This window comes from Pleurodeles waltl, chromosome 6 (genome assembly GCF_031143425.1).
Source record: "Pleurodeles waltl isolate 20211129_DDA chromosome 6, aPleWal1.hap1.20221129, whole genome shotgun sequence".
Classification (NCBI taxonomy): Eukaryota; Metazoa; Chordata; class Amphibia; order Caudata; family Salamandridae; genus Pleurodeles; species Pleurodeles waltl.
This window is the reverse complement of record NC_090445.1, coordinates 877,081,287-877,106,609: the sequence shown is the minus strand read 5'-3', so window position 1 is coordinate 877,106,609 and position 25,323 is coordinate 877,081,287. Positions and strand designations below refer to the sequence as shown.

Here is a 25,323-nt window from a genome sequence, read left to right as displayed (position 1 = left end):
AGGCGATAATTCTATCCCTAGTAACTGGGCGAAAATGGCCATCGTCTCTCTCCAACCCGATTGAAGCTCCGGGCACCCCCACACCATATGGTCAAAGTCAGCATCTCCCCCCCCGACATCTCATACACGTCCTCGGGGTCCCCCCGTATATCCAGAACAGTCGGTGTGGCGTCAGATATGTCCTATGAAGGTAGTTGTACTGAATGTACCTTAACCGTGTGTTACACGAGACCACTCGGGGATAAGCCAGTGCTTTATTCCATTCTGAGTCAGTTAATTCCCTCCCTATCGTGTTTCCCCACCTTTCTCTCAAGGATCGTAGAGGGTCCAGCATGGCCTCCACCTGAGTCCGGTATATCCTGGCGACCGCATGGGGTTCCGACCCCGTTGTCAGCAGTAGGTGGAGCACCCCGTGCGTGGCTGGCTCTGCGTTTATCGTATCCCAATGGCTTTTCAGGGTGTGTATTATCTTAGCGAAGAGTAAGAACTGACCCCGGGGGACCCCCTCCAATAGTATGTCAGCGAATCTCTTCAGCACCCCCTCCTCGAAGAGTCCTCCCACTGTCTCAATCCCCGTGCCAGTCCAGGGGCCCAACCCCAGTTCTTCAGAATCCTTCCCCCCGGGCCCCACTACCAGTGCCGCCAACGGCAATGCTGGAGAATATGGCTGGCCCACTCCCACTCTTTTCGTGCATTTTTTCCAGCATGCCAATGCGATCTTTACCATTGCGCTGTTCTCAGGAAGGGCTATCTTCCTGCCTGCCATATGTGCCACTATCCTTGCCGTACCTATTACTCCCTGTGCAGTACAACGGTCTAGGTGTCCCTTGCCCGCTTGCCAGCCGGCCACCCACTGTAGCTGGGCCACTAGGTAGTATGCCTCGAAGTCAGGAGCGCCCATGCCGCCCATATGGGTTGGTCTACAAAGGGTCGTCAAGGCCGTTCGTCTGCGTCCGTCGTCCCACACTAGTTCCCTGAGGAGAGTATTCAGGTCGCGAAACCATGTCGGTGGGATCAGTAGTGGTAGGTTGGCGAAGTAATAGAGGAGTCGGGGAAGCATAATCATTTTGGCCAGTGCTACTCTGGCCATTATTGAAAGTTTTAGTGAACGCCAAAACCCAATAGACGATCGTAGGGATCTAAGTACCTTACCTAGGTTACCGTCTCTGAGATCGCTCATCTCGTGAAATATTTGGATACCCAGATACTTGAAGGTCCGTGGAGCCCAGCTCACATCCAGCGGGCACTCCACCGGGCGCGCGGATCCCTGCCTCATGGGAAACACGTATGTCTTGCCGCGGTTAAGGCATAGTCCCGAAACCTCCCCAAAGTCCTCCAACGCCTCCAAAGCCCAGGGAAGACCGTTAGCTCCGTCCCTGAGGTAGATCAGGATGTCATCCGCATACAGGGAGACAATATGCTTGTCCGGGCCCCATTCAATCCCCTTACCCACCGCCTCTCCCCGCAGCTGGGCCGCCAGGGGTTCAATCGCTAATGCAAACAGCAGCAGGGACAGAGGGCACCCCTGTCGGGTTCCGCGAAACACTGGGTACGCGCCCGAGATTGTCCCGCCCGCCCTCACTCTAGCCGTTGGAGACGAGTACAGCAGGTCCACCCATTTAACCCATTTCTCCCCAAGGCCCATTTTTAACATAGAAGCCCTCAGGTAGTCCCACCTAATCGAATCAAAAGCCTTTTCGAAATCCACCGCTAGAAAGACCCCGGCAGGGGGCTTCAACTCATCGGGCATGTACATTATAGAGAAAAGCCGCCTGAGGTTCAGGGAGGTGCTGCGTCCAGGGATAAAACCATTCTGGTCAGGATGTATCAATGTGGTCATGAGGGGGAGCAGCCGGTTGGCCATAATCTTGCTATCTTAAAATCACTGTTTAGCATCGATAACGGGCAGTAGTCAGTCACTGATGCTTCCCTATTGTTGGTTTTGGGGAGTGGCACTACCAGTGCCTCACGCAGTGTGTTAGGTAGTTCTCCACAATTCCACGCCTCTGCGTACATGTCCGCCAGCTCAGGAATCAGCAGGGTTTTATATTTTTTGTAGAAATCCATGGGGAGCCCGTCCGTACCAGGGTCTTCCCAGGGGCCAGTTGTGTTATTGCCTCATCTATTTCTTCCCTAGTCACTGGCCCCCCCAGGCTGTCTCTGACCACCGGGTCTAGCACTGCTAGAGGGATCTGTATTAGGAAATCATCTAGAGACCGTGTCTCCAATTCTTTCGGTCTTCTGTACAGGTACGTATAATAATCCCTGAATGCGTCATTAATAGGGCCTGGGTTAAGTCAGCGGTTCCCCCCTCTGTCCAATACATTCGTGATAGGCTCATTTCCTCTGCTCGGACGCACCAGCCATGCCAAGAGCTTCCCCGATCTGCCCTCCTCTGATTGTAGAGACGCTAGGTATCTTTGCATGTCATGGCATCTAAGCCTTTCCTCAGTTTGGGAGTGTTCTCTGCGGGCGCGGTCGTATTGTTCATCACCTTGTGTTGTTGGGCCTTGTTTCAGTTCCCCTTCGTGTATAATCTTCTCTAGGGCGGTTAGCTCCCTCTCTAGTGTATGCCTCACTCCTGCTGATTGCCCAAGGCAGAAACCCCTCGTCACCACTTTAAGCGTCTTCCATTCCACGGCCCTAGAAGAGGTGGATCCCTTGTTAGTCTCAATGTGTTCTGTCAGGTGGCAACGGAGCTCTTCCCTGTACGCCTGGTCCTCCAGTGCCGCAGGGGCCAACTTCCAAGAAGGTATAGGGGGTCTGTCCTGTGGCACCCTCAGTGTTAACAGTAGTGGGTTGTGATCTGATATTGTGCGGGCCAGGTATTCAGAGTGGGTCACGCCTCGTGCCAGACCCGCAGTGCAGACTACCCTATCAATTCTGGTGTGTACCCGATGGAGGCCTGAGTAAAATGAGTAGTCCCTAATGTCCGGGTGTCGCATCCGCCAGACATCCACTAAACCCCAGGTGCTCATCCACTCCACCAGCCTTTGAGCTATCTTAATTGATGTCGCCCCTTGTAGCGGCGGGGTGGATCTATCCATATCTATGTCCAATACTGCGTTGAAGTCCCCGCCTATTAGTACTTCCCCATTGCGTTGTCGGGTGAGGTGTCTTGATAGGCCCGTCATGAATGAAGTCTGGTCCTGATTAGGGGCATAGATGCAACCCAACCCTAATGGGGTCCCATGCAGTTTCCCCTCCAATATCACGAACCTACCATCTTTGTCTATGTTGGAAGAATCAACCGTTAGGGGGACACCCGCTCTTATCCAAATTAGTACGCCTCTTGCATAGGTTGAACATTCTGTGGCGAACACCTGCCCCCTCCATCTACGCCTTAGTTTCTCACCCTCCCCCGGTGCCAGGTGGGTCTCCTGTAGCATTGCTATCTGCACTTTCCTTCTTTTAAGGAAGGACAGGATTCTGTGTCTTTTGGCCGGAGTGCCCATCCCCCTGACATTCCAGGTTAAGAAATTGTAGTCAGCCATTTTAATCCTGTACTCTGGTGAGAACGGGCCCAGTGCACCCGGGACACCGGCCGAAGCCCCCACACACCCGCACCCCTATAGTGTACTGACGTCACCACCCATCTTGCCGACTGAACTCGTATTTGTAAACCCCAACTCCCCATCCCCAGGGCGCCTCCGGAACTGCAGGTGGCCCAGCAAACTGTGCAACAGTGCAACTTGTTCAAAAACATAACTGTCCTATTCGCCAGCCAAATCTGCAGGCGAAAGTCAAGTCTAGGGGGGTGGCCAGGTCCGGAGGGGCCACATGTTTACTCACGGTGTGCCAAGTTCCCAGGTGCTGCTACTGTTCTGGACTATCAGAGTTCGTCTGCCGTTTGAGGTGTCACTCTCGGGGCACAGGCCAAGCTCCCCGATTCTCCGGCGGAGGACATCATCGTGTCGTCAGACTCCACCTCAGAGCCATCTTGGGGGGAAGTCTCTCCACCCACTCGGGCCGCCGCCTCGAGGGCTGCCTTCCTGCCCGTTTCTCTTTGCGTTTGTGTTGGCGCTAGTTGAGGGTGATCCCTGGGTCTCTTCTCCCTCGGGGCTCGGCGGGGCCTTCCCGCACTGGATTTCCCATGGGCGGATTGATCCGTGTAGGATCCGTGCCTTTCGAGCCACTCCCATGTCTCCTCTGGGGATTGGAAAAATGTGGATTTCCCATCCATAATCACTCTTAGTCGTGCTGGGAACAGCAACGAGTACTGGATCCCTTCGTCTCGCAAGGCTCTTTTTACCGCTAAAAATGAAGCTCGTTTGTTTTGGACTTCTAGTGTAAAGTCTGGGAACAGTGTCACTTCTCCGTTTGCCACTCTGAACGGGCCCGTCTCTCTGGCTTTCTGTAGAAGGATGTCCCTGTCCCTATAGTGTAGGAGCTTAGCGATTACCGCACGGGGCGGCCTGCCAGGGGCAAGGGGCCTCGCCGGTACACAGTGCGCTCGTTCCAGTGCGTAGAAAGGAGTCAGGCATCCAGGTGCGACCACCGTGCTGAGCCACTTCTCCAGAAATTCCACCATGTTCGACCCCTCTGACCCCTCCGGAAGGCCCACCACTCGCACATTGTTCCTTCTGTTTCTTCCCTCTGCATCTTCAGCCCGTTGTTCGAGTCTTGTCACTCTGTCAGTCAGGGAAGCAAGCTCAGCCGTTGTGTCTTTCTGTCTTGGCACGATGTCTGCCAGTGAAGCTTCTGTCGCTTTGACTCTGTCCACCAGCTTATGGTGTTCCGCCCTTAGGAGCCCCACCTCAATTGCCACTTGGTTGATGATCGTGCTGCAATGTCGACTTTGTGTCCTCTATTGCTCCCAGTATCTTGTCTAGGGTGTCTTGTACTTTGGTTGGTGACTGACTCTCTGCGTCCGCCTCTTCGCCCCCAGCAGGCGTCATGTGGTCCATGGCTCTGTACTTGTGGCGGCCCTTGGGGTGCATCAGACCGGCAGGGGGGTGTACCACGGTGGGCACGGCCAGCAGTCCGGTCTTCTTCGTGCGTTCTGCTATTGGTCTGTCCCTCCGCTTTGGTCTCCAAAGGTTTAGTTCCTGTTCGCAGATATCCCCAGATCGAGTTCCAAGCGCCCCGCCGGCTAGTTCCGGCGTCCAGTCGCGGAAGCAGTGGGTTCCATGCCCGTCTACGGTTGCCGGTTGTCACCCCCTTCGATGGCGTGTCTCTTGCTCATTGCTCCTGCCGGGCGTATCCTTTTTGCAAGCAGGATCGGGCGCTCGCCTCAGCCTCCGTCCGATCGTCTCCCTGTGCAGGGCATTCGTCCGTTCCCCAGCGCTTCGTCCTTTGCTGTAGACTTGTTTAGGTTTGCGCACAGTGGCCCCATTCAGGGGTCGGTGGTGCTCCCAGGCGTTCAGCCGCTTTCTTGGTTTCTCATTTTGGGCGGACGCTTTCCCCTGTTTTGTTGAGTGGGCCTCTTTCAAAGCGGAACTTCTGTGGCCTTAGCCCCCCTTCGGGAGACCTCTTAATTGGCCCCCACAGGAGCCGGGGTGCCGCAGGTTCAATATTGCTCTCCAAAGTTCTGATCGGGCCCAGTGCGTCCCGCTCCAATCGGGGCTGGAGGCCTATGACCGTGACTGTTTCCCTGCCTCCAGGTAGGCATTGTTCTTTGGGGTGGGGCCCCTCCGTGGCCTCCCGCCCTTGCCAGGCATCTCGAGGGTCCTTACCCCGGCTGTTGGGCCCAGGCGCGGCTGCCGCCACACATGGGCTGCCCAATCCGATCCCAGGGCGGCCTGCCGCTTCACGCTAGGCCGCGGTCTCCCAAAGGGGGATGGGCCGCAAACCTCTTCCCGCGTCGGGCGGCCCGCCTCTGTCCCTCACTCACCTCCGTCCCGCGGTGAAAGATCGATCGCGTCGGCAACCCGTCGGCAGTCCGTTGCTCGCGCTCCGGTGAGAAATAGCCCGGGCTGGCGCGTTTAGTAGGATTTTTGGCGCCGGGCCCTCCGGAGCCCGAGAATTAGACGTGCACTTTGGCCACGCCCCCCATGGGATTGTCAAAGATATCTAATGTAGTTTTTTGGGAGTTAAGTAAGTGTGAAGTAGGAAATTAAATTGTGCATATCTAAAGCAGGCATTTCTTGAGACTGTGGTTATATATGCTAGTATACATCCCAATTAACTGTCCCTTTTCAAGTCTATTTCCCATTTCGCTTTCTGGTCATATAGGTTAGTTGTGGGCATGTTTATTAGGGTTTTGTAGAGCCTAATCACAGGTCTTTTCCTGTGCGCTCTTGCGTATGGGAAATGTAGTAACTCATGTTTTTTTGGGTCAGTGTCTATTCAACGCCACTCTAAATAGCCCCTTACAGTTACAGGATAGTGCATGGATGGAGGTGGCTTATCTACTTGTCAAAGGCAGGTGACATTTCATATTAAATTTCTTTCTTAACTTCTCCAAGCCATCTGGGCTACAGAGTAAAGTTGGCCCACTGCAACATCTGCTGCACAATGCTCAAGTCTGCTGAGCATTGTGCAGATATTCTTAAGATAAAGTTGGCTTCTCATGGCAGGACGCACAGTCTAGATCCTAAAGGAGGCAGATAATGTATATTTTTCTTCTCGAGGCACTGCAGCAGTTTCATGCAGGTGTCATGCTCTTCAGCCGGCCCGGATGGAAAGTAGCAACTCAGCAGCCTTATGGTCTTTCTGAAGTATTCTTTTGTGTTCTGTTTCCTCATAGTACAGACGACGTACCAAATAATGTCTTAAGTGCTTATCCTACTCCGATGGCAACATGCTTCTCATTGTCACTATACAGTTTTCCTCAGCTACAAAGCCACTTCTTACAGGTCAAATCAGTATTGACTGGTCCTGGTCATTTGTGGATTGTAGATCAAACACAATTCTCCATTTGCTGCCAACAATAATAATGGAAGATGAGGATGGGTGTGTTTCATTCAAGAAGCATGGTGCCTGAGCACTGTAAGTAAATATTGTAGAACACAAATATTGAATCCTAAGTATAGTTTACAAACATATCATCCACTGGAGTCAATAATATGTAGACCTAGTGGTACAATATCTTTATATAGGGTATTTAAGAGACAATATTTCTGTCTGTTGATATTTTGTGTAACAATATTATGGCTTACTGCCTAGAGCAAAGCAAAGGGCTAGTGACCTACCAAACCTCTGCAGGTAGAGCAAGTTTTGGGGAGGCTGGCCTGTGAATGAGAAGTGTCAAGCTGGAAATACCCAGCCTTCCCAAAGGCATGTTACCATTTTATGCACACTGTGTAGAAATGAAACCACACTGTACTCTCTCTCTTGTGTAAACCACATACAAAGTAAGACACAGTTTCCACATATGCCTCCCCCATGATGTTGTCACGTGGGTAGACAGGCTGGTTGCCACGTATATGGATCTTTGGGGATGGCTTGAGAGCAGCAGAAAAGGTATTTTGGGAGGAGAAGCTCACTGAGCTATCTCAGAAAGAATAATAAAGAATAAAAGTCACATTTCATGCACTGTATTTGCCGCAAAAATGCTGTAATAAATGCAGCTGTGTGCCGCAAAGTTTCCATTTTTATGCCTCAAAATTTGTAAATCAGTGTCACAATATCCTGGGGGAGGGGGTGGTCTGTTTCAGGAGCAGATAAAAACACTTCCAAGAGCCCAGTAACTCAGAGGCACCTCTTGGGGGTCAGTCACTTGTTGCAGATGGGTCCAGGAGTTGTAAGGAGCCTGTTATGTCCCTCGGCCTCGGATCAGAAGGTCAGCAGACTAGCCTTTGAAGTCACTCTGGGTTCCAGAGATTAAGATGAAGTGCAGGTCTAGTTCTCCTTCCCTAGGCAAGAGTACAGCAGGAAGCAGGTCAGCACGGCAGGTCAACAGTTCCTTGTAGAGCAGTAGTCCAGCAGAGTAGCAGTACGTGTAGCAGCACAGAAGTTCTTCTTCGTGACAGAGTATCCACAGGTCCAGATATGGTACTGCGTTTGTGGTTTCCTGGGTCCAGTACTTATACCCAGTTGTGCCTTTGAAGTGGGGGGACTTCAAGGAGAGGTCTTTGAAGTGAACAGAGTCCCTGTCCTGGCTCCAGGCTCACTACAGGGGGTATGCATCCCTTGGTGTGGGGACAGAACACTGCCTATTGAGGTGTGTCAGCCCATCCTGCCCAAGATGGCCTATCAGGCTGTGGATGGCCCATCAGTCACCCCTAAGTTTCCTTTGTGTGTGGCTGTCTAGAGGGATATGCACAAGCTAAGCTTTCACCCCACCCCAGACATGCATTGGAGAAAGGCAGCAGGTGACAAATGGCTAAAGTAAGAAAATTCCAACGTTCTAAAAGTGGCATTTTCAGAATTACAATTTAAAATCCAGCTTCTCCATAAGTTGTGATTTCAAATTCCAGAGACACCAAATGTGGGGTCCGATCTCTTTCAAATTAGAAACTACACTTATAAAATGTAATAAGGCAATCCCAATGTTATCCTGTGCAAGAGATAGGTCTTGCAGTAGGGAAAATTGAATGTAAGAGCTTTTCACTACCAGGACATTTAAATTTTTAAAGTACAAGTTCTACTTTTTAAATACATTGCACCCTGCCCTTGGGCTGTCTAGGGCCTACATTAGGGCTGACTTAGATGTATTAAAAAGGAAGGTGTAGGCCTGGCTAGAGGAATAGCTTGGCAGGTTCACATGGCAGTTTAAAACTGCACACAGGCTGTCCAATGGCAGGCCTGGGACGTGTTAAAGGGATACTGAAGTGGGTAGCACAATCAGTGCTGCAGGCCCACTAGTAACTTTTAATTTACAGGCCCTGGGCACATGTAGTGCAATTTGCAATTTACTAGGGACTTATTAGTAAATTAAATATGGCGATTGTGGATAAGCCAATGTTACCAAGTTTTAAGCAGAGAGCACATGCATTTACCACTGGTTACCAGTGGTAAAGTGTCCAGAATCCTAAAGCTAACAAAAATGAGGTCAGAAAAAGAGGAGGAGAAAGTCAGAAATTATGGGGGTGAACCTGCAGACAGGGCAGGTCCAACTATGCTTATGGAACATTATGGTGATGAAAAAGTTAACTTGGGGCTTATTTGAAAGTGCCAAAGATTATGAGGTAATATGGAAAACTTTAATGCAATTTTTGATGGAAGACATTACATCACTGTTGTGCTCACCAAGATTTAGGACACTGAAGTTATTTTAAAATGCTTGTGGGAAAAATACATTTACATGACATACAGACTGCCAATGGGATATTATCTTAAAGTTGTGTAATATGTTGGGAATAGGCTGATTAGTTGAGAGGATCTAAACAAGGTATGCCCTACAAGATAGAAAAGACAATGCAGTGTAGGTCCATTGAGGAAGGGGGGGGGGGTGAAACCTTACTCAAGCAGCAACCACATTTTCTGTTAGAGTGAGACATAAGCAAACCCCAAATTAACCCATGCTTATCTTTTTGCAACCTTGGCACAAAGCAGTCATGCTTAACTTAGAGGCAATGTGTAAAGTATTTATGCAGCACTTCAAACAGTTATAAAGTGACAACACAATAACAATAAATATCACACACCAGCGTAGAAAAATAGGGTAACATGTAATAAATTATTTGAGGCCAAAACGGCAAAAATCCAAATAGTAGAACCAGAGATATGCAGTTTTAAAGATTTAAGTGAAAATAGTGCCTAGAAGAACTAAGCACCACCTGTGGTTATAGGGTTGCGCCGAACTGTGACAAAGTGACAAATTCAGGCTAATCATAATGGAGTGCAGGCCAGATAAAGGAACCAAGTTATGGCTGTCGAACTAAGTACCTAAAATCCTGGTTTCGGAGCTTTGCAAGATCCTGCACCGAGGATGCATCACGAAGTGGTGGTTCCAAGGAAGCTGCAAGGCTGCGATACAGAGTCTTGCATTGTAGCGACGATGCAGTGGATGAGGGGCTTGCAGTGTGAAGGCCTGCATCAAGGATGCGTCAAACTGCTTGGTTCAGAAGAGAATGCAGTTTATGAGGCAAGGTCCGACATCAGGGATGCGTTGTGATGCTGTGGTTGGGATGCGGCTGTGAGGATTTGCTTCATGCTGCATCGGTTCTGCTGACAGAACCACAGCTAGGCTGGCAGAACACATTCCGGCCCATTTTCAAGAGTCCAGGACTGGAGTGGCATCTCTTTAGGGGTAGTGCTCACAGCAGACTCCAGGTGCTGGGTTCAAAATGGTAAGAGCCTTTTCTGTCTTTGAGGCTGTGATCAGGAGGCCAGCCATCTGGCTCTAGAAGTCAACTTGGTGGTGCTGGGATCAAGAAGCAGGTCCAGTCCTTCTTACTCGGGCAGCAGGGCAACAGGGCAACAGATTAGCAGTCCTTCTTGCAGGACAGCAAAGCAATCCTTCTGAGTCTTCCACTAGTCCAGAGGTATATTGAAGAGTTGGGTCTGAGGGTCCATTATTTATACCTGGTGCTGACTTTAAAGTATGCGAAGGCTCAGGAGGTTTCCATCCTAAGAGGTGTTTGGAATTGCCTGCCTCCCTGTCCTGGCGCCAGCTTTGTTTGGGGTCACAAAAGACTAGTGGCAAATGATTTGTCAGTGTGTGCAGACAGAGGTTTTGTGATGCGCAAGTGTGATAGATGACAGCCCCACCCCTCATCAGAGTCCCCTCATCAAGTCAGAAATGGCCCATCCTGCCAACACCTATTCACATTTTTCTCACCTTCTGGGAGCAATACACAAGTCAAAAATTAGTTTTTCGGTTACTTAAAACCATAAAAATACACAGAAAAAAGTCAAGCAAACATGCATAAAAATTTTAAAAGCATTAAAAACATAAAACAAACAACTTCAGATAATCTAAATAGGCAAGCGGAAAAAAAAGCAAAATCATGAAAAAAACGATATAACATGTATTCCATCTAAAGCGTAAACCACATTGATAATCCTACTACACACACCTCTTCCTAGATCTAGTGGCAGTCGCCATGAAACTTGCAACAAAAAAGCGCTCCAAGGGACTAATTAGCATCTGAAGATATATCAAGGTTGGTTTAGCCGGTACAAAACCCTTCCCTTTTCAAAAGGGATGAATAAAACGCCGTTTGATAAAGAGCAGTAATCATAGAAAAAATATAAAATATAGAGTGTCCTGGTAGAAAAGTTATCTCAGGTGCAGGGAACCAAGTTCTCCCCCTGCTGTCTCCCCTGGGTACAGCAAGTAACCAATATACGAAATTTAGTCTGAATTTAGGGCTAGATGTAGGAAATTCCGGCATTGTGAGTCAGAAATTGTGAGTCTGAGCGACTCGTAATTTGCGAGTCGCAATGCCGGATGCAAGATGGTGTCCCTGACACCATCTGCGAGTCCCAAGGGGGTCGCAAAGGCCCACCTCATTAATATTAATGAGGTGGGTTGCAATTTGCTACCCCCTTGCGAGTCGCAGCACTCACAGGGATGGTGGCCTGCTGAAGACAGCAGACCACCATGTCTGTGACTGCTTTTAAATAAAGCAGTTTTTTTTTTTTTTGGAAAACAAGATGCATTACAAAATGAAAAATGAAACGTTTCAGTTTCATTTTTTCAGAGCAGGCAGTGGTCCATAGGACCACTGCCTGCTCTGAAACATTTTTTCCAGGCCATTCACAAAGTGGAAGGGGTCCCATGGGGACATCTGGCCCCTAGTTATCAGGAAGCAGTGGCAAGGTAATGAGGTCTCAAGTAAATACAGTTCTATGGAAGGATAGGTTTTTAACAAGATATATGCCCTTACAATGGGTTTAGAAAGCTCCCTTGCCTCCCGCTCTGCACACAAAATAAATTAAAATTGTTTCTTCCCCAGCAAAGATCACTCTTGGTAAGCTTCTCAGGGGAGGTAAACAAATCTGGGTGACCCAATTTCTGAGCCAAGAGCTCTATGTGGTTCAACCAGGGAATACTTTTAACATGATCTAAAGAAAGACATTCTTTAAGTATTGTCTTATTAAAAGCCAAAACAGGGTTAATCCATGTCCAAATCCAAAGCAAAAGGGGAGAAACTAACACCTAGTCAAAGATATAGCCTACCCCCACTTCTTTGTGTACAATAAAAGAAGCTACGGAATTGGGGACCAACAGCAAATTCTGAAGGAGTTTATTCTCCACTATTTGTAAGTCCATGGGATCCTTATGTCCCCATATCTCACACCCATAACAGGCAATAGAGACACATTTAGCACTATATAAGTTCAGCAGGGCCCGCACTGGTTTAGCCTCCAATCTTTTGCCAAAGTCAATAACAGTCACAGCTGCTGTTGACATGGAGTTTCTTTTTGCTTTTCTTAAAAGAACCCATGACTCTCTGTCATCAAACAGGACTTCCAGGTAGCACAATGTTGGAACCCTAGCAATTGCAATGCCATCACAATATTGCCTTCTCTAGGTTCCATTTCTCTTGCCCAAAACCATAGTATGAGACTTAGAAAATTGGTACTCAAGTCCAGGGAGTTCACAAACTCTACATAAGAGTTCAATAGATGTTGAAGGCCAACTTCTGTCCAGGCAAGCAGGGCAGTATTGTCTGCATGAAGAAGTGCCGGTATAAGCTGGGTCCCTACCCGAGAAACATCTCTGCAAGCAGAACATAAAGATGGGTCCATGTCATTGATATATAATGTAAATAACAAGGGGGCCAATATATATCCCTGTCTCACATCTCTATAAATGTTAAATGAAGAAGAGAGACTCCCCGTGTAATTAAGCCTAACGTTAGCAGAAAGATCCAGGTGGAGGTCATGAAGAAAGTTTACAATATTGAGGTCCAACGCCATGCTAATCAACAGAGGCCACAGTTTGGATCTTTTCACTCTACCAAATGCAGACATTAAGTCCATGAAGGCCAGGTGGAATGAGCCTATCTGGCCACTGTATTATCATCTGAAGGTTAAGGCATTGATCTATGGTTCTTTTCCCATGCCTAAACCCAAATTGTAGGTCAGAGTTAATGTTTTGCTGCTCCAACCAATAAGTCAATCTGGCCAGATTCACTCTCCCTAGGACTTTAAACACTGAGTGGATGAGGGATATGGATCAGTAGCATTTTGGATATATGTGTGCCTCTTTCTTAAAAAATGGTATGATGACAGATTGGGACCAGGAGGATGGCACCCCCACTTTGCAGGCAGTGTTAGAGAGATGGGTAAAAATGTTTGCCCACAGGGATGGATTTGACTTATAGAGGTCTGTCGGCACTCCATCCAGGCCTGGTGCTTTATCCTTTGACATGACCATTATAGCCTCAGTCACTTCCTCCTAAAAATAAAAAAAAAATAACCACATCATGATTACCCTTCGTGAGTACCTGAGTTGACACTTGGGAGTGCTCTAGGGGGATTCCCATAAATGCCCTGGAAATGAGAAACCCATGTATCTACAGATATGGTGCAGTCTGTAGGGGAATTAGCAACCCAGCAAAAAAGGACGATTGATGATCTCCCAGAATGTAGCACTATTTATTGGAATGCCAGGACACAATAAATAGTTCCAGGCTTCCTCCTGAATATCTTTTTTTTTTACGAGCTGCTATGGTTGATTTATAGGTTTTCCTTCTCCTATCTATTGCATGCTCATCCTGGGGGCTTTGTTTAAGTGCAGACATCAACTTTTGGTGCGCTTCTGAGCACTTACTATCAAACCATCTTTCCCCTTGGCCTGCCTGCTTCATTAAGGTAGAAGCTACCTGTTGACAAATCCTCCAAAAGGCATTTAATAAGGTTTCACCAGAAATGACATTCTCCACACAGAGAGTGATTTCTTCTCTACTAACGCCAGACACAGCATTAGTGACTTGGTCCAGACTAATCTTGCTCCAATTTCAATCTACGAGCTTGGTCATGGGGAATAATGTCAGCATTTACGGGACCCAAGGGAGAACTATCGGATTCACCCACCTTCCATTTTATAGATAAAAATAGGGTGTTATAATTGTTATAATAGTGTTACTGGATCTCAAAAGAAAGGGCAAATTGTGCCAAATAAGTAGAAATAAATATATAATCAAGACAAGACTTCGCTCCCCTCCCCATAAATGAGGGGATACCCAGATCATCACCCCCCTAAGCATTGTAAATTGGCATCTGCAACCACTTCCTCTAGCAACACCCCTTGTGCCGAATGCTCAAAAGGAGGAACTAGGTAGGAACCTAAACCAGGATAGTCATAATCCTGACAACCACTTTGACATTGGAGTAAGTTAAAATCACCTAAGGTGATTACCAAATGAGGGGAGTTCTGTTTTTCCCCAAATTACTCTAAAGAACTTTTTAGAGAAAGCAAGTGCTCAATGGGCTCAATGGAGCTAACCCTAAAAAAGTCATTATAAAAATTCAAAATAAGTACATTGGGTACAACAATAAAAACTAACTGCCAAAAGGTTACGAAAGCCTGTATCCAGTTTCTGGGCGGTACATGGGACTTTAAGGGGAGCAATAGACAAAGACGCAATTTCAGCTACACCTACTCATGTGACCCAGGAGCAGGCTTCAGGCACAAATGGTATGACAAAAAACATGGCAACTTTCTAAAAGTAAACAAAAAGTGATGGATGGAATGCTTGAATTAATCTAAGCCACTGGTAATTACTCCGGCTGCATCCCAGTCCATCGATATTTTGCACACCATGCCACCTTAGTTTGGACCCAGCTATATGCAAATGGTGTGAGCATATGTTTGGTTCCCTGCCTGTGCTGTTGCGGGCAAGGAATCTCAGATTGTTCCTGCCCGGTGGGAGCAATAAAAAAACAGGGGAGTGGGTAGGGCCGCAGAGGCTTTCCATGCAACCCCTTTTGGTCAACCCCATGCCATGCACAGACCAAGGGTGCGTAACTTGGGGTTGGCTGCCCATGGGTTGAACTCAGGGCCTTGCAGCACGCCTCCTCCACAAGCCACTTTGGGCCCCAGGAACCCCATCAATGGAAGCCTTTGCTTTTTTTCTTAAGGGGAAGGAAGCATGCAACCCCCACACCCCAAGCCACTAAGGGCCACAGGGTCCCTATTATTTGGGCCTTTTATTGTACTAAGGGGACGGGGTACGCAGCCCCTCTTTCCAAGCCAATAGTACCTTGAGACCCATGCTGTAGGGCCAAAAAATATTTTTAAAGAGGAGGGGGCATGCACCCCCCCTCCAACTGCCACAAATGGGCCAAGGTACCCCGTTCTTCAGGGGTTTTGTTTTTTATAAGGATTGGGAGTGCAAAGCCCCTCTCTCCAAGCAACTTTGGACCCTAGGGACCCCATCTCCGAGGCCTTTGGGTTTTTATTAAGGGAAGTAGAGCAGGCGGCCCCTCTTCTGTAGCCTCAAAATTTGTATGAAATAAACCTCAGAAATTTCTTTAAAACACAGTTCAAGTTAACTTGTGGTTTAAAATGAAACTTAAAAACCTCAACATTTGTTAGTTATGGTTAGTTACACAAACCGAAACTCATGCCCTAATTACTAATCTGAATGTCATATGACATATTCCTGGGGGCTGACATCTTCCTATTGTGTAAAAATACATAACATAGCATATTTGCTGCATACAGAAAACCATTCCGCTACATCTTCTCAAATCCAGAAGTGAACAGTTGCCCATGCCATCCTCAAAGGTTACCCAGGGGCCAATATTGATTTTGCTAGAGAGGGTACTCTGTTGCACAAATGACAGACTTCCCTTTCTGCCAAACTGAAGGTGTGCCCACCTGATTTACTGATGGGCGGACCTTCAGTAAGTAAATGATGGAGACTACTTTGTCTCTGCTGCCTACATACCCCACTGAAGGCTCAACACAGTAAAGGCAGTCGGAAATTTGGCTATGTGTTCACCCGCCTCCTTGATTTATAGTGGGCGGACACTTGGCCAGTTTATACTTTTGCAAACTGCCATTCAAAACTTAGTGGTAAGCTTTTTAGTGACCTCCACGCCATGGAAGAAACCTCCCATGGTAAGGGTGTTTTTTTTTTTTCAAACAACAAGAACCCGCTTTGGGACTTTTTACTGAAGATAAAAAATTTTTTTTTTAAAGTGCAGTATGGCACCGTCATACAGGAACTGAGATGGTGGTTCCTGTTAATGTTAGAGATGTCTGCAGCCTGGCATACATCTCTAAATTTCACAGGTGGAGTTGCCTCGCCATGGCAGGAGTAAAGTACTCTGCTCTGGCAGTGGTACTAACACTGACTCCCAAATTGGCTCATGAGTCTCTTTGCTGAAGTATTTTTAAAACCAAAGTTCAAATCATATAGGTAGACGGGGGGACTTTAGGGGACAAATAGTTGTATAGATAGTTGGATCCAGGTTTGCGAATGCCCAAAAACAGTGGTGGTGCAACATAAAAATATTAAATTAAATACATTCTTTGGCATTAGTCAGAGAATAGATCTCAGGCCTGATATATGTTTGAATGTGGTAAATCCTAATATATATGAGCAGAGCACTGCAGGATTGTATGAGTTCAAATTAGTGTAGAAGATAAGACAGCATCCTTACTTGCAAAAAAAAGTGCTGGTCTACCATGGAGACCATCAGAATCAAGGATTCACACAAATGGTCTGCTCTTTCTGTTGAGAGATGGGTGGACCGTCATGTTTCCAACGTCCCTGCGCCCACTTGCCATGCTGGTGGAATGCCTACCTTTCACACATATTTCATGCCTAGATTCTTTAGCACTTTGTTTAGGGTTTTTTAGTTTGTGATATTCCAGCTTTTTTCATTCTGAACAGATTGATGATAAATATGCCTCTTAGAAAACATTTGAGATTGTGACGGATAGTAGAAGTGTTTGAGTTTCTTTGCTACTTCTAAATATATAGGACATTCTTTATAGTTTGGTGGACAGAATACTTCATCACAAACACAGGGGATGTCTTGTCCGCTGTATTGCAAGTTCAATATAGCCTATGGCACTTGCAATACAGAAGACAGCATATCCATGACATATTTTTTAGATAGAGTATCCATCCGCCAAACTCTAGGTAAGGCCAAAAGTCTTTAATTTCAGTTCTTGTATTGTATTTCAATGTTTTACTTTCTTGAGTGCATGAATTCAGTATTGAATTATAGTTATCGCCACCTGGAAAGACCTTTTATATCTTTATGATTGTTGATTCCTTGAAAGTTTAGATCTAAATTGTATTTGAACATTAATAGCACTTTATGTTTTATTTCCATACTGTTTCCACAGGGAGACGCAGTTTCCTTTATCACATTAACTATTGATTGTTAACTTTAAAAGACACTGTATGCATACCAAATACATAGTTCAGTTTAACAAGAGGATTTATTAATACGTGTTTGGCTGTATTTTCATATGATATTCCAAAATATATGTATCTGGTATGGTTCAACCTGCTTGTCTTCTACAACTTGCACATTTTTAATAATATGACGGCATTAAAAATTTAAAAAAAAAGCACTAAAGGCTATATGATGGGCACATTGTGGCTTTTATTTAGCGATTGCTCTGATTTATTCATTTTTTGAAGTTTCTATATTTCTTTGTTGCAGGACATAATGGGCTGGTTGCGGTATGTAATTAGATCGTTTCTATTTTTGCTTGATTTGCTTACCTCTAAATGTATTTGTTGGATGCTGTTCAGTGTGTTTAATATTTTGTAGATGAATAAATCTTTATTTATAAAAGTTAACAGTTTTAAACTTAACAACATGATTTAGCATGCTACCTGGTGATGGGGAATAAAGGCAGCTGCTTGAGTCTGGATAATTGCAGCAAGTAGAACAAAAATCTATAATAATGTGGAGGCCTTTTTACAAACCCTCCTTGCACAGTAACGACTTGTGGTAACATTCAGTTTAAAGGGAGAAAATCTAACGCGAACAATGGGGTGGCTGCTGCTGAGTTTTAGAAATTGAGTTACTGGTTCACTGGGGTGTGAGCCCTGGTCAAGCAGCATCCATAGTTCTAGTCAGGGCAAGCCACAGGCAAATCCCAAATTAACCTGTGCTCAACCCCCTGGTAGCTTGGCTCAGAGCAGTTAGGCTTAACTTAGATGCAATGTATAAAGTTAGTTGTGCAAAATTTCAGACAGTAAAACAGTGAAAATACCACACAAAAAACATCTAACACCAGGTTAGAAAAACACAGCTTAATTTAATAAATAAATCGAGAAAAAAACAACAAACATCTAATTAGTTGAAGTGGAGTTATTGACTTTTATTGTTTTTAGAGAAATAAGCACCTAAAGGCGTAAAGCACCAACTATAGATATCTGGTGATGCCAGACCGGGACAAAGTCACAAGTTCAGACTGACTGCGATGGAGCACACACAAACTATCGGGAGAGGAGGGACTGATCGAGGCATTTTGATCTCAGTGGTCAATTCCGTCTCCACGAGTTGGGCCTCCCTAGTGTGCACAATGTCAATAGATGTTATGACCCCGCAGATGTTGGCTTTGAAACCATACCAGAGCATGTGAACCGAGGTCTCTGGAAAGTCTTTTGGTCGAAGTAATCTGTGATTCCCTTTTAGATCTCAGCTGGGTCAACTGGATCTTTAAGCAAGAGTGGCGGATGCGCCAGCGCTGTCGGGCCTGCTCCTGGCCTCCATCAAGATTCCAGACTAATTCCAAATGTGCGTGATCTCAAATAGAAATATCCAAAACGAAAAAGGGACGCTAGATCATGTAAAAGGGAGTGGGTGAGAAATAAATAATCTATGCCAGGGGTCTCTAAACTTTACTGTAGTGAGAGATACTTCTTACCAGTGAAAATCAACATGAGCTACCGAAGACACTCCCATGGCCAGCTTCCTTGACTTTAAGCCTATTGTCCATAGAGCCAGATACTATGGTTTGAACAAAATACTTTGACTAGAGCACTATGACAGGGCTGCCATGTGTGTCATTGAGAGTGTGGTCTCGGAGATGTATGAACATGTGTGCATATAAATGGGATATATGTTTATGGGTAACTGAGAGCTTGTGTCATATGTACTTGCAGCACAGGACCTTTTGCTATATGTGGCAGTATAACACAAACATACAGCCATTTTTTTTTGAATGGGAGAAATTTAAAGTGCAAAAATATTCAAATGTGGAACATTTTTCTGCACTTTAAATTCCTCCCATTTAAAGTGACTCTATTTTCCAGTTATAAATATGGCACAGTGTTCTACTAGCCACTGGGAGCAACAGTCCTGCTGTTTGTAAATGCAACACTTTGAAAAAAAAATGGAGAAACTGAAAATGAAAACTTAATTATAAGGTAACTTTTTCATTTTAATATTCTCCGATTTAAAAGCATTGAGAACCATCATTTTGTTCTCACCTCCAAAATTGAGTTGACAAGGACTTTTATTTAAGAGTTAAATACTTTGTGCTTCAATTCTTCACCTGTGTGCCCTGGGTCATAAATCTGACTCCAGCACTGCTCCCTATCAGGCTCTGCTATCTGCACCCTGATGATAATAATGTAATAATGTAAAAAAACACAACTCTCTTTTAACTTTAAAAGGAAAAATGTGACCCAGTGCTTATTTAAAAAAAACTCAAGACGACGAGCTACTCCCAGGATCACCTGCCGCTGCAGAGCCTCTTATTGGAAGAGCTTAAAGGGCATTGCCCACTCCCCTCGAGGACACCAGGTGTTCCTGGGACATCTGCATCACATATGATTGAGTTTGCAGTGTGTAGGAGACTATGATGGTTTGTATATCGAGCCTGTGTGTCCAAGAAGAGGAGGATGATTCATGACGAGCTGGTGGCTGAAGGAGTGGGAGAACATCCACTCCAATATGTGTACAAGTCTAAAAAAAAACAACTAAAAAAAACAATTGTGCCCATATTGAAGTGGAGACTAGGTTGGACGCTGACCACATTTTCGGGTCAGGAAGCTAAAAATAAATGACGGTCGGAGAACCATGCTTACACTATACAAGACTTACCGAAACCCATATCTATAACTTTGGACGTGTACTGCAAGTTATTTCAGAAGTTACATCTAAGAAGATATGAGGAAAAAGTTACAGTAGGATATTCCCTCATCATTAGTATGGGTCCCTGAAGAGCTCCCTTTGTTTCGGGACGAAACGCGTTGGCTGTGTCCTTGTTCGCATTTCAAGATTATGTCCATGCTCAATACAAGCAAATAATAAAGAATGAACATTTAGTTCACATCTGCTCTGTGGTATTCTTCATTATTGACTGAATCTCTATACATTTCGGTGTTTGGAGTCCATATGGAATATCAGACCTCATGAATGTTTTTCTATTGAAAGAGATTTTTAAAAAACACTAATATGAATGCTCCTCCTTCTTCTTTGTTCCTCTACCCATGTCACTCATGGAATCCAATGAGTGTTAAAAAAAGCAACACAGCATATATGTCACCTATGTGTGTATTTATTAGAGGCCTGCCTAATACTGCGTGCGTAGCACTTGCACATACAGGCGTTCCCTCCCCTTCAACCCGCAAGCAGATCCCTTCTGTGTATCATGGTTTCTGTAACCAGAAAATTAGTACACACATTTGCGAGAAGCACATTGCTACATGCAAATATGCATGCAACCCTTTGTGAACTGTGGCCTAGCATTCCAAGTGATGAATGATGTCCTTAAGCACTTCCACACAGCTGCAAACTCCTAAATGGATTTCCTGATTATGAAGTCACATTCATTCAGGGTGTCAGAGAAAGTGTTGTGTTAAATCTAACAGCCAACGGGTGGTCTTTCCCCAAATTTTTTGCCTGCTTCCCTCCCTCCATTTTTGACCTCGCTTTTGCTGGTTTTAGGACACTGTGCATTTTACTACTGCTACCCAGTGCTAAAGTGCTTGTGCTCTCTCCCCTAAATCATGGTAACATTGGCCTAACCCTCATGGGCATTTTTTATTTGCTTATAAGTCCCTATTAAAGTGCACTAAATGTGCCTGGGGCCTGTAAGTTAAATGCTACTCGAGGACCTGCAGCACTCATTGTGCCACTCACTCCAATAGCCCCCTAACTATGGCTCAGACCTGCCATTGCAGAGCCTGTGTATGCAGTTTTACTGCCACTTTGACTTGGCATTTAAAACCCTTTGCCACGCCATAAACTCACCTTTTATTAGATATGTCACCCCAAAGGCAGGCCTTGATAGTGAAAAACTTAAAACAAAGTTTTTCACTACAGTGGGGTCCTACCCCTCTCATAGGTTAACATTGAGACTTCCTTATTACATTTTTAGGCTGTAATTCCTGATTGAGAAGGAGTCATGTTTTATACCATTGGGATGATAATGATAAACCCTATTTACTGGTAGGGTTTAACATCACTATTTTAGAAATGCCACTTTTAGAAAGTGGACATTTCCCTGCCCCTACAGCTCTGTGTGCTTGCAGACTGACTCCAGTACACATCTGGGTGGGTGACAGCCTTAGTTTGTGCTTTCCCTCTAGACAGCCACAAACACAGGAAGGATTAGGTGTGGCTGAGCGCTCATATGCATTCTGATGACTCTTCCTGGGCAGGAGGGTAGAGGAGGGCTGACACACCTGAGTAAACAGCTCCTGTCCCCACACAAAGGGAGGAATACCCACTACTGATAGTCTGGAGTCAGGGCTGAGATGAAAGTACCTGTGTGCACTTCAAAGACCCTTCTCTGAAGTATCACCCACTTCAGAGGCACAAGTAGGTATATGTACTGGGTTTCTGACCCCACCAAATCAGTACACTTCTGAACCCATGAAGACTCTGCCAGAAAGAAGGACTGTTGTGTTGCTTAAAGGACTGATAATGTACTGGATCCCTGCCTTGTTGGACTCTTGCTTTGCTGAGCTGCCCTGCTGCCTTCTGTTTACCTACCTGACTGAGAAGGACTTGATCTTCATCACTTGAACTCAGAGTGACTCCAAGGGCTTGCTGGCTTGCCTCGTTTGTCCTGAATTCTCAGGGACACAAAAGACTTCCTACCATCCTGCTACAGCCTGTGGACTGTGCCAACTGTGAATCCTGCCCTTCCAAGTGGTGCCAACCCAGTACTGCGCCCCTGGAAGTGGGTTTTCCTGGCTGCTCGTGCAATAAATCTCGCATCAGCGTCGTTGCCCTGATCAGAACCAACGCATCCCCTTCAATATCCATGCTTCACTACCTCATCACCGCTGCTCTTAGGATTTAGGACACTGCATCGCCATCGATGACAGCACGCCACTGGTGCAAGAATCAGAGCACCATATTGCTGACTGCGCGCTGCATCATCCCCTCTAAATTGCCCAGTATCAACGCATTGCCTTCATCCTACAGATCTACACTGATGCATCGCTTCAGCGCAGACCAGAACTGACGCATCAACCTCATTGTATTGTATTGTATTGTATTAGGCACTTATAGAGTGCATAGCTAACTAGGGCATCCCATTGCTATAATATACTACAGATTACACAGCAGTGTCAATGTTAAACATCTGCCATCAGAGCCAGGCGATCATTGCGCCGATTGGAGCCGGTGCATCTCAAGGAGCAAGGTACTCTTGCTCAGCGGGCCCTACATGGGTCTTGTAGCCAGCCTGCGCTCCATCGCGGTCCGCCTGAACTTTTGACTTTAGCCCGGTCTAGCGCAACCAATAGCCCCCGTTGGTGCTATCTGCTTCTAAGTACCACAGTAAAAATTAATATCTTGACTTCAATTTTGGGGATTTTTGTTGTCTTGGTTTTGTTTTGTTCATTAAATGAAACTCTATTTTCTAATCTGGTCTGGGTTATTTTTGTGTGGTGTTTTCACTGTTTTACTGTTTGAAGTATTGCACAAATACTTTACAAATTGCCATTTAAGTTAAGCCTGACTGCTCTGTGCCAAGCTACCAGAGGGTGAGCACTGGTTAAATTCTAGTGTGTATGTGACTTACCCTGACTAGGATTGTGGTTCCTGCTTGGACAGGGTGCATACTTCTGCCAACCAGCAACTCAATTTCTAACATGTTGGTTCTATCGCATTTGTTGGTAGATGTAGCGTTGTGTCACATTGTAACCAATATCCCTACATTTCCAGGCAGCGTATCTGCAGAAATCTGGAGTGAACACAGCAGTATTGGAGAGGCGTCACGTGATTGGAGGTGCTGCAGTCACTGAAGAAATAATACCAGGTATCTTACTTCACTGAACACTTGCAAAATATGTGTTTGCAAATTTTGCAGTATCCTGCTTAAAATGTCATCTCTTTCAATTCTAACGATTTTTTGCATAATTTAAGGGGACAGCATGTTAGCTGTGTGTCGAACAACATTAACAATGGCCCCCCTTCAGGATTAAAGGCAGATGTGATGTAGTGTCAGTGCATGCATATATCATGATGAGACGTGCTGTTATTGCTGCAGACAAATACCTGCAACCCTTCTCGTTCTTGAGTAACTTGTGGGTTTGCACATGGTCATCTCTAATTTGCTAGCACATATCTGTTTAACGAATCGCTCACCACGTGCCCCCATGTGCCAATCTCAATTCCATGATGAATTTCAGCATTCCCCCTTCATTTTTGACGAGCGAGGGGCCACTGATTAGGCCTTAAGTTCTCCAAGTTGGCATTGAAGCCGTATTATTTAGAAGGAAGGGAACTCTCAGTTGCTGTTCAGGGGGAGTCAGAAGGGCCGAGGTGAACACAGAAACACACTCACCCCTCTGGCGTAAACCAATCAGTATTGCTCTTTTAACTCACACCTTTAATAGATTCTGTTAAATTGTTAGGTGCTATGTTTCATGTATAGAATATCGAGGACAGATTTGTCAACACTCTCCACCACCACAAAGACTTGCACAGTGTTGATAAAGTATTTACTTTCCTACATAAAACTTGTTTTGCACTAGAACGTGGCCGTTGCTGTAGCGTAGATAACACTTTTAGCTACTTTGCTCTGCATGAAGCCAAGGGGTTTTTCCTAGCACTAGGATGTTCCCACGCTGCCACTCACGATATTTAAACAAAGTGATACTCTTTCTGAACGAAACCTATGCGAGACAAGGTGTGTGCATGGTTTAATTAAATATTGTGAGTTAAATCTAAGGAAATGTTATGTACACATTTGAAAATACGTAATTATTGTGTGTAAGTGTGTCTGCGTGTTTAAATTATAATTGTGTGGCGTTGTGCCATGGAGGCAAAGCCTGGAGCGGGTCTTGGTGGCCCTTGCCTCCCTCTATTACAGTAATTAATAGCATATTATACTTTGCACATCTGTGTATATGGTTCATGCGAAAGCTTTATTGTGGTGTGCTTGTTCAAAAGAGAAACGGTCTTTAATTCAAACTGTTATGCCAGGGTTTGCATTAGTGCAGTGGGGTAGGATCACATTAAAAGGCCTCCTGACTACTGGAGTTGTTCCCTAGTTAAAGTTATTTTAACATGCAATCTGTAAGGGAGTAACCAGTATTCATTTTAAGTCAATTTGTAACACTCTGGTAATAAAATGGAATTAGACTTTAAAGCTGAGGTGTAGGTAGGTTTACTTTAATATGTTTGTGTGCTTATCATTTAACTAAGCTGATATGATAGTTCTTTGGAAATATGCAGGTGCTGATGTTTCTATTGTAAAGGCTACATTTGAACCCTGGCATGAATTTTGCAAAGCAATACTGTTTGCATGTTCACTCGGTCTTTCATGTTTGTGCCTCAGAATACCCACACTTAATATTTACTATGCTTACATTTGCTTTTTAGCAAAATCCTTCCTTGTAAAGAGGGCAAGGCATTTCAGTGTTGAGTGGCATGATATGTGTCTGTGACCCCGCCTTAATATGCATGAGGCAATCATCCCTCTCTTTATACATTAATTTCCACAGCAATGCATTTGTGAACTATCCTAATTTTACTCTTTCTCTGTAGCCTTTGCCTGAGCATGATTTTTGTGGAACTCTGCCCCGCAGAATGCAAATTAAAATTGCGCGACAGACATTTGCTGCTCTTTTCTTGCACATTATGACTCATCATAGTTTTAAAAAATTATGTCTGAAAAATAATCACAGAAACTTAATGAAAGTCTAGAACTGAAGATGTGGCATAAATAAATCTGTTTCTTTTAGGTTTCAAATTCTCCAGAGCCTCATACCTGCTCAGCCTTCTTCGTCCGCAGATCTACAAAGACTTGGAGCTAAAGGTAGTCCTAGAATCAGTGTTTCAAACTGTAATATCCACAAGGCATATGTTTTCTTTCTGACACTATACAGCTCTTCTTGTGTAACCAGAAGGAGTCGGTGTTACCATTTTTGTTGTTACGGGTGCATGCCTGATGCACCTGCGATTGGGATCGCAAAAAAAAGCAAAAATAAATATATCAATGTATGGCATTAACCATCGGGATGCAATTTAACAGAAAGAACATATAAGCAGCCAAGGGAGGTAGCCAGAAAATGCCCCCCACTTTGAACTAAAGCTCTAATG

At 45.4% G+C, this 25,323-nt stretch overlaps 1 protein-coding gene across 4 annotated transcripts in view; it reads left to right on the top strand.

The window, feature by feature from the left end:
- PYROXD2 (pyridine nucleotide-disulphide oxidoreductase domain 2) overlaps window positions 1-25,323 on the top strand; it is a 375,192-nt gene that overhangs the window by 74,196 nt on the left and 275,673 nt on the right. For 3 of the 4 annotated variants that reach the window (XR_011204918.1, XM_069239656.1, XM_069239654.1), the window contains exons 2-4: window positions 17,467-17,486; window positions 22,942-23,035; window positions 24,966-25,039. Coding sequence is in view for 3 of the 4 variants with exons in the window: in XM_069239656.1 (XP_069095757.1) it covers window positions 17,467-17,486; window positions 22,942-23,035; window positions 24,966-25,039 (188 nt within the window). In the remaining variant the exon portion in view is untranslated. The remainder of the gene's footprint in view (window positions 1-17,466; window positions 17,487-22,941; window positions 23,036-24,965; window positions 25,040-25,323) is intronic. The other variant, XM_069239655.1, reaches the window with a different exon arrangement.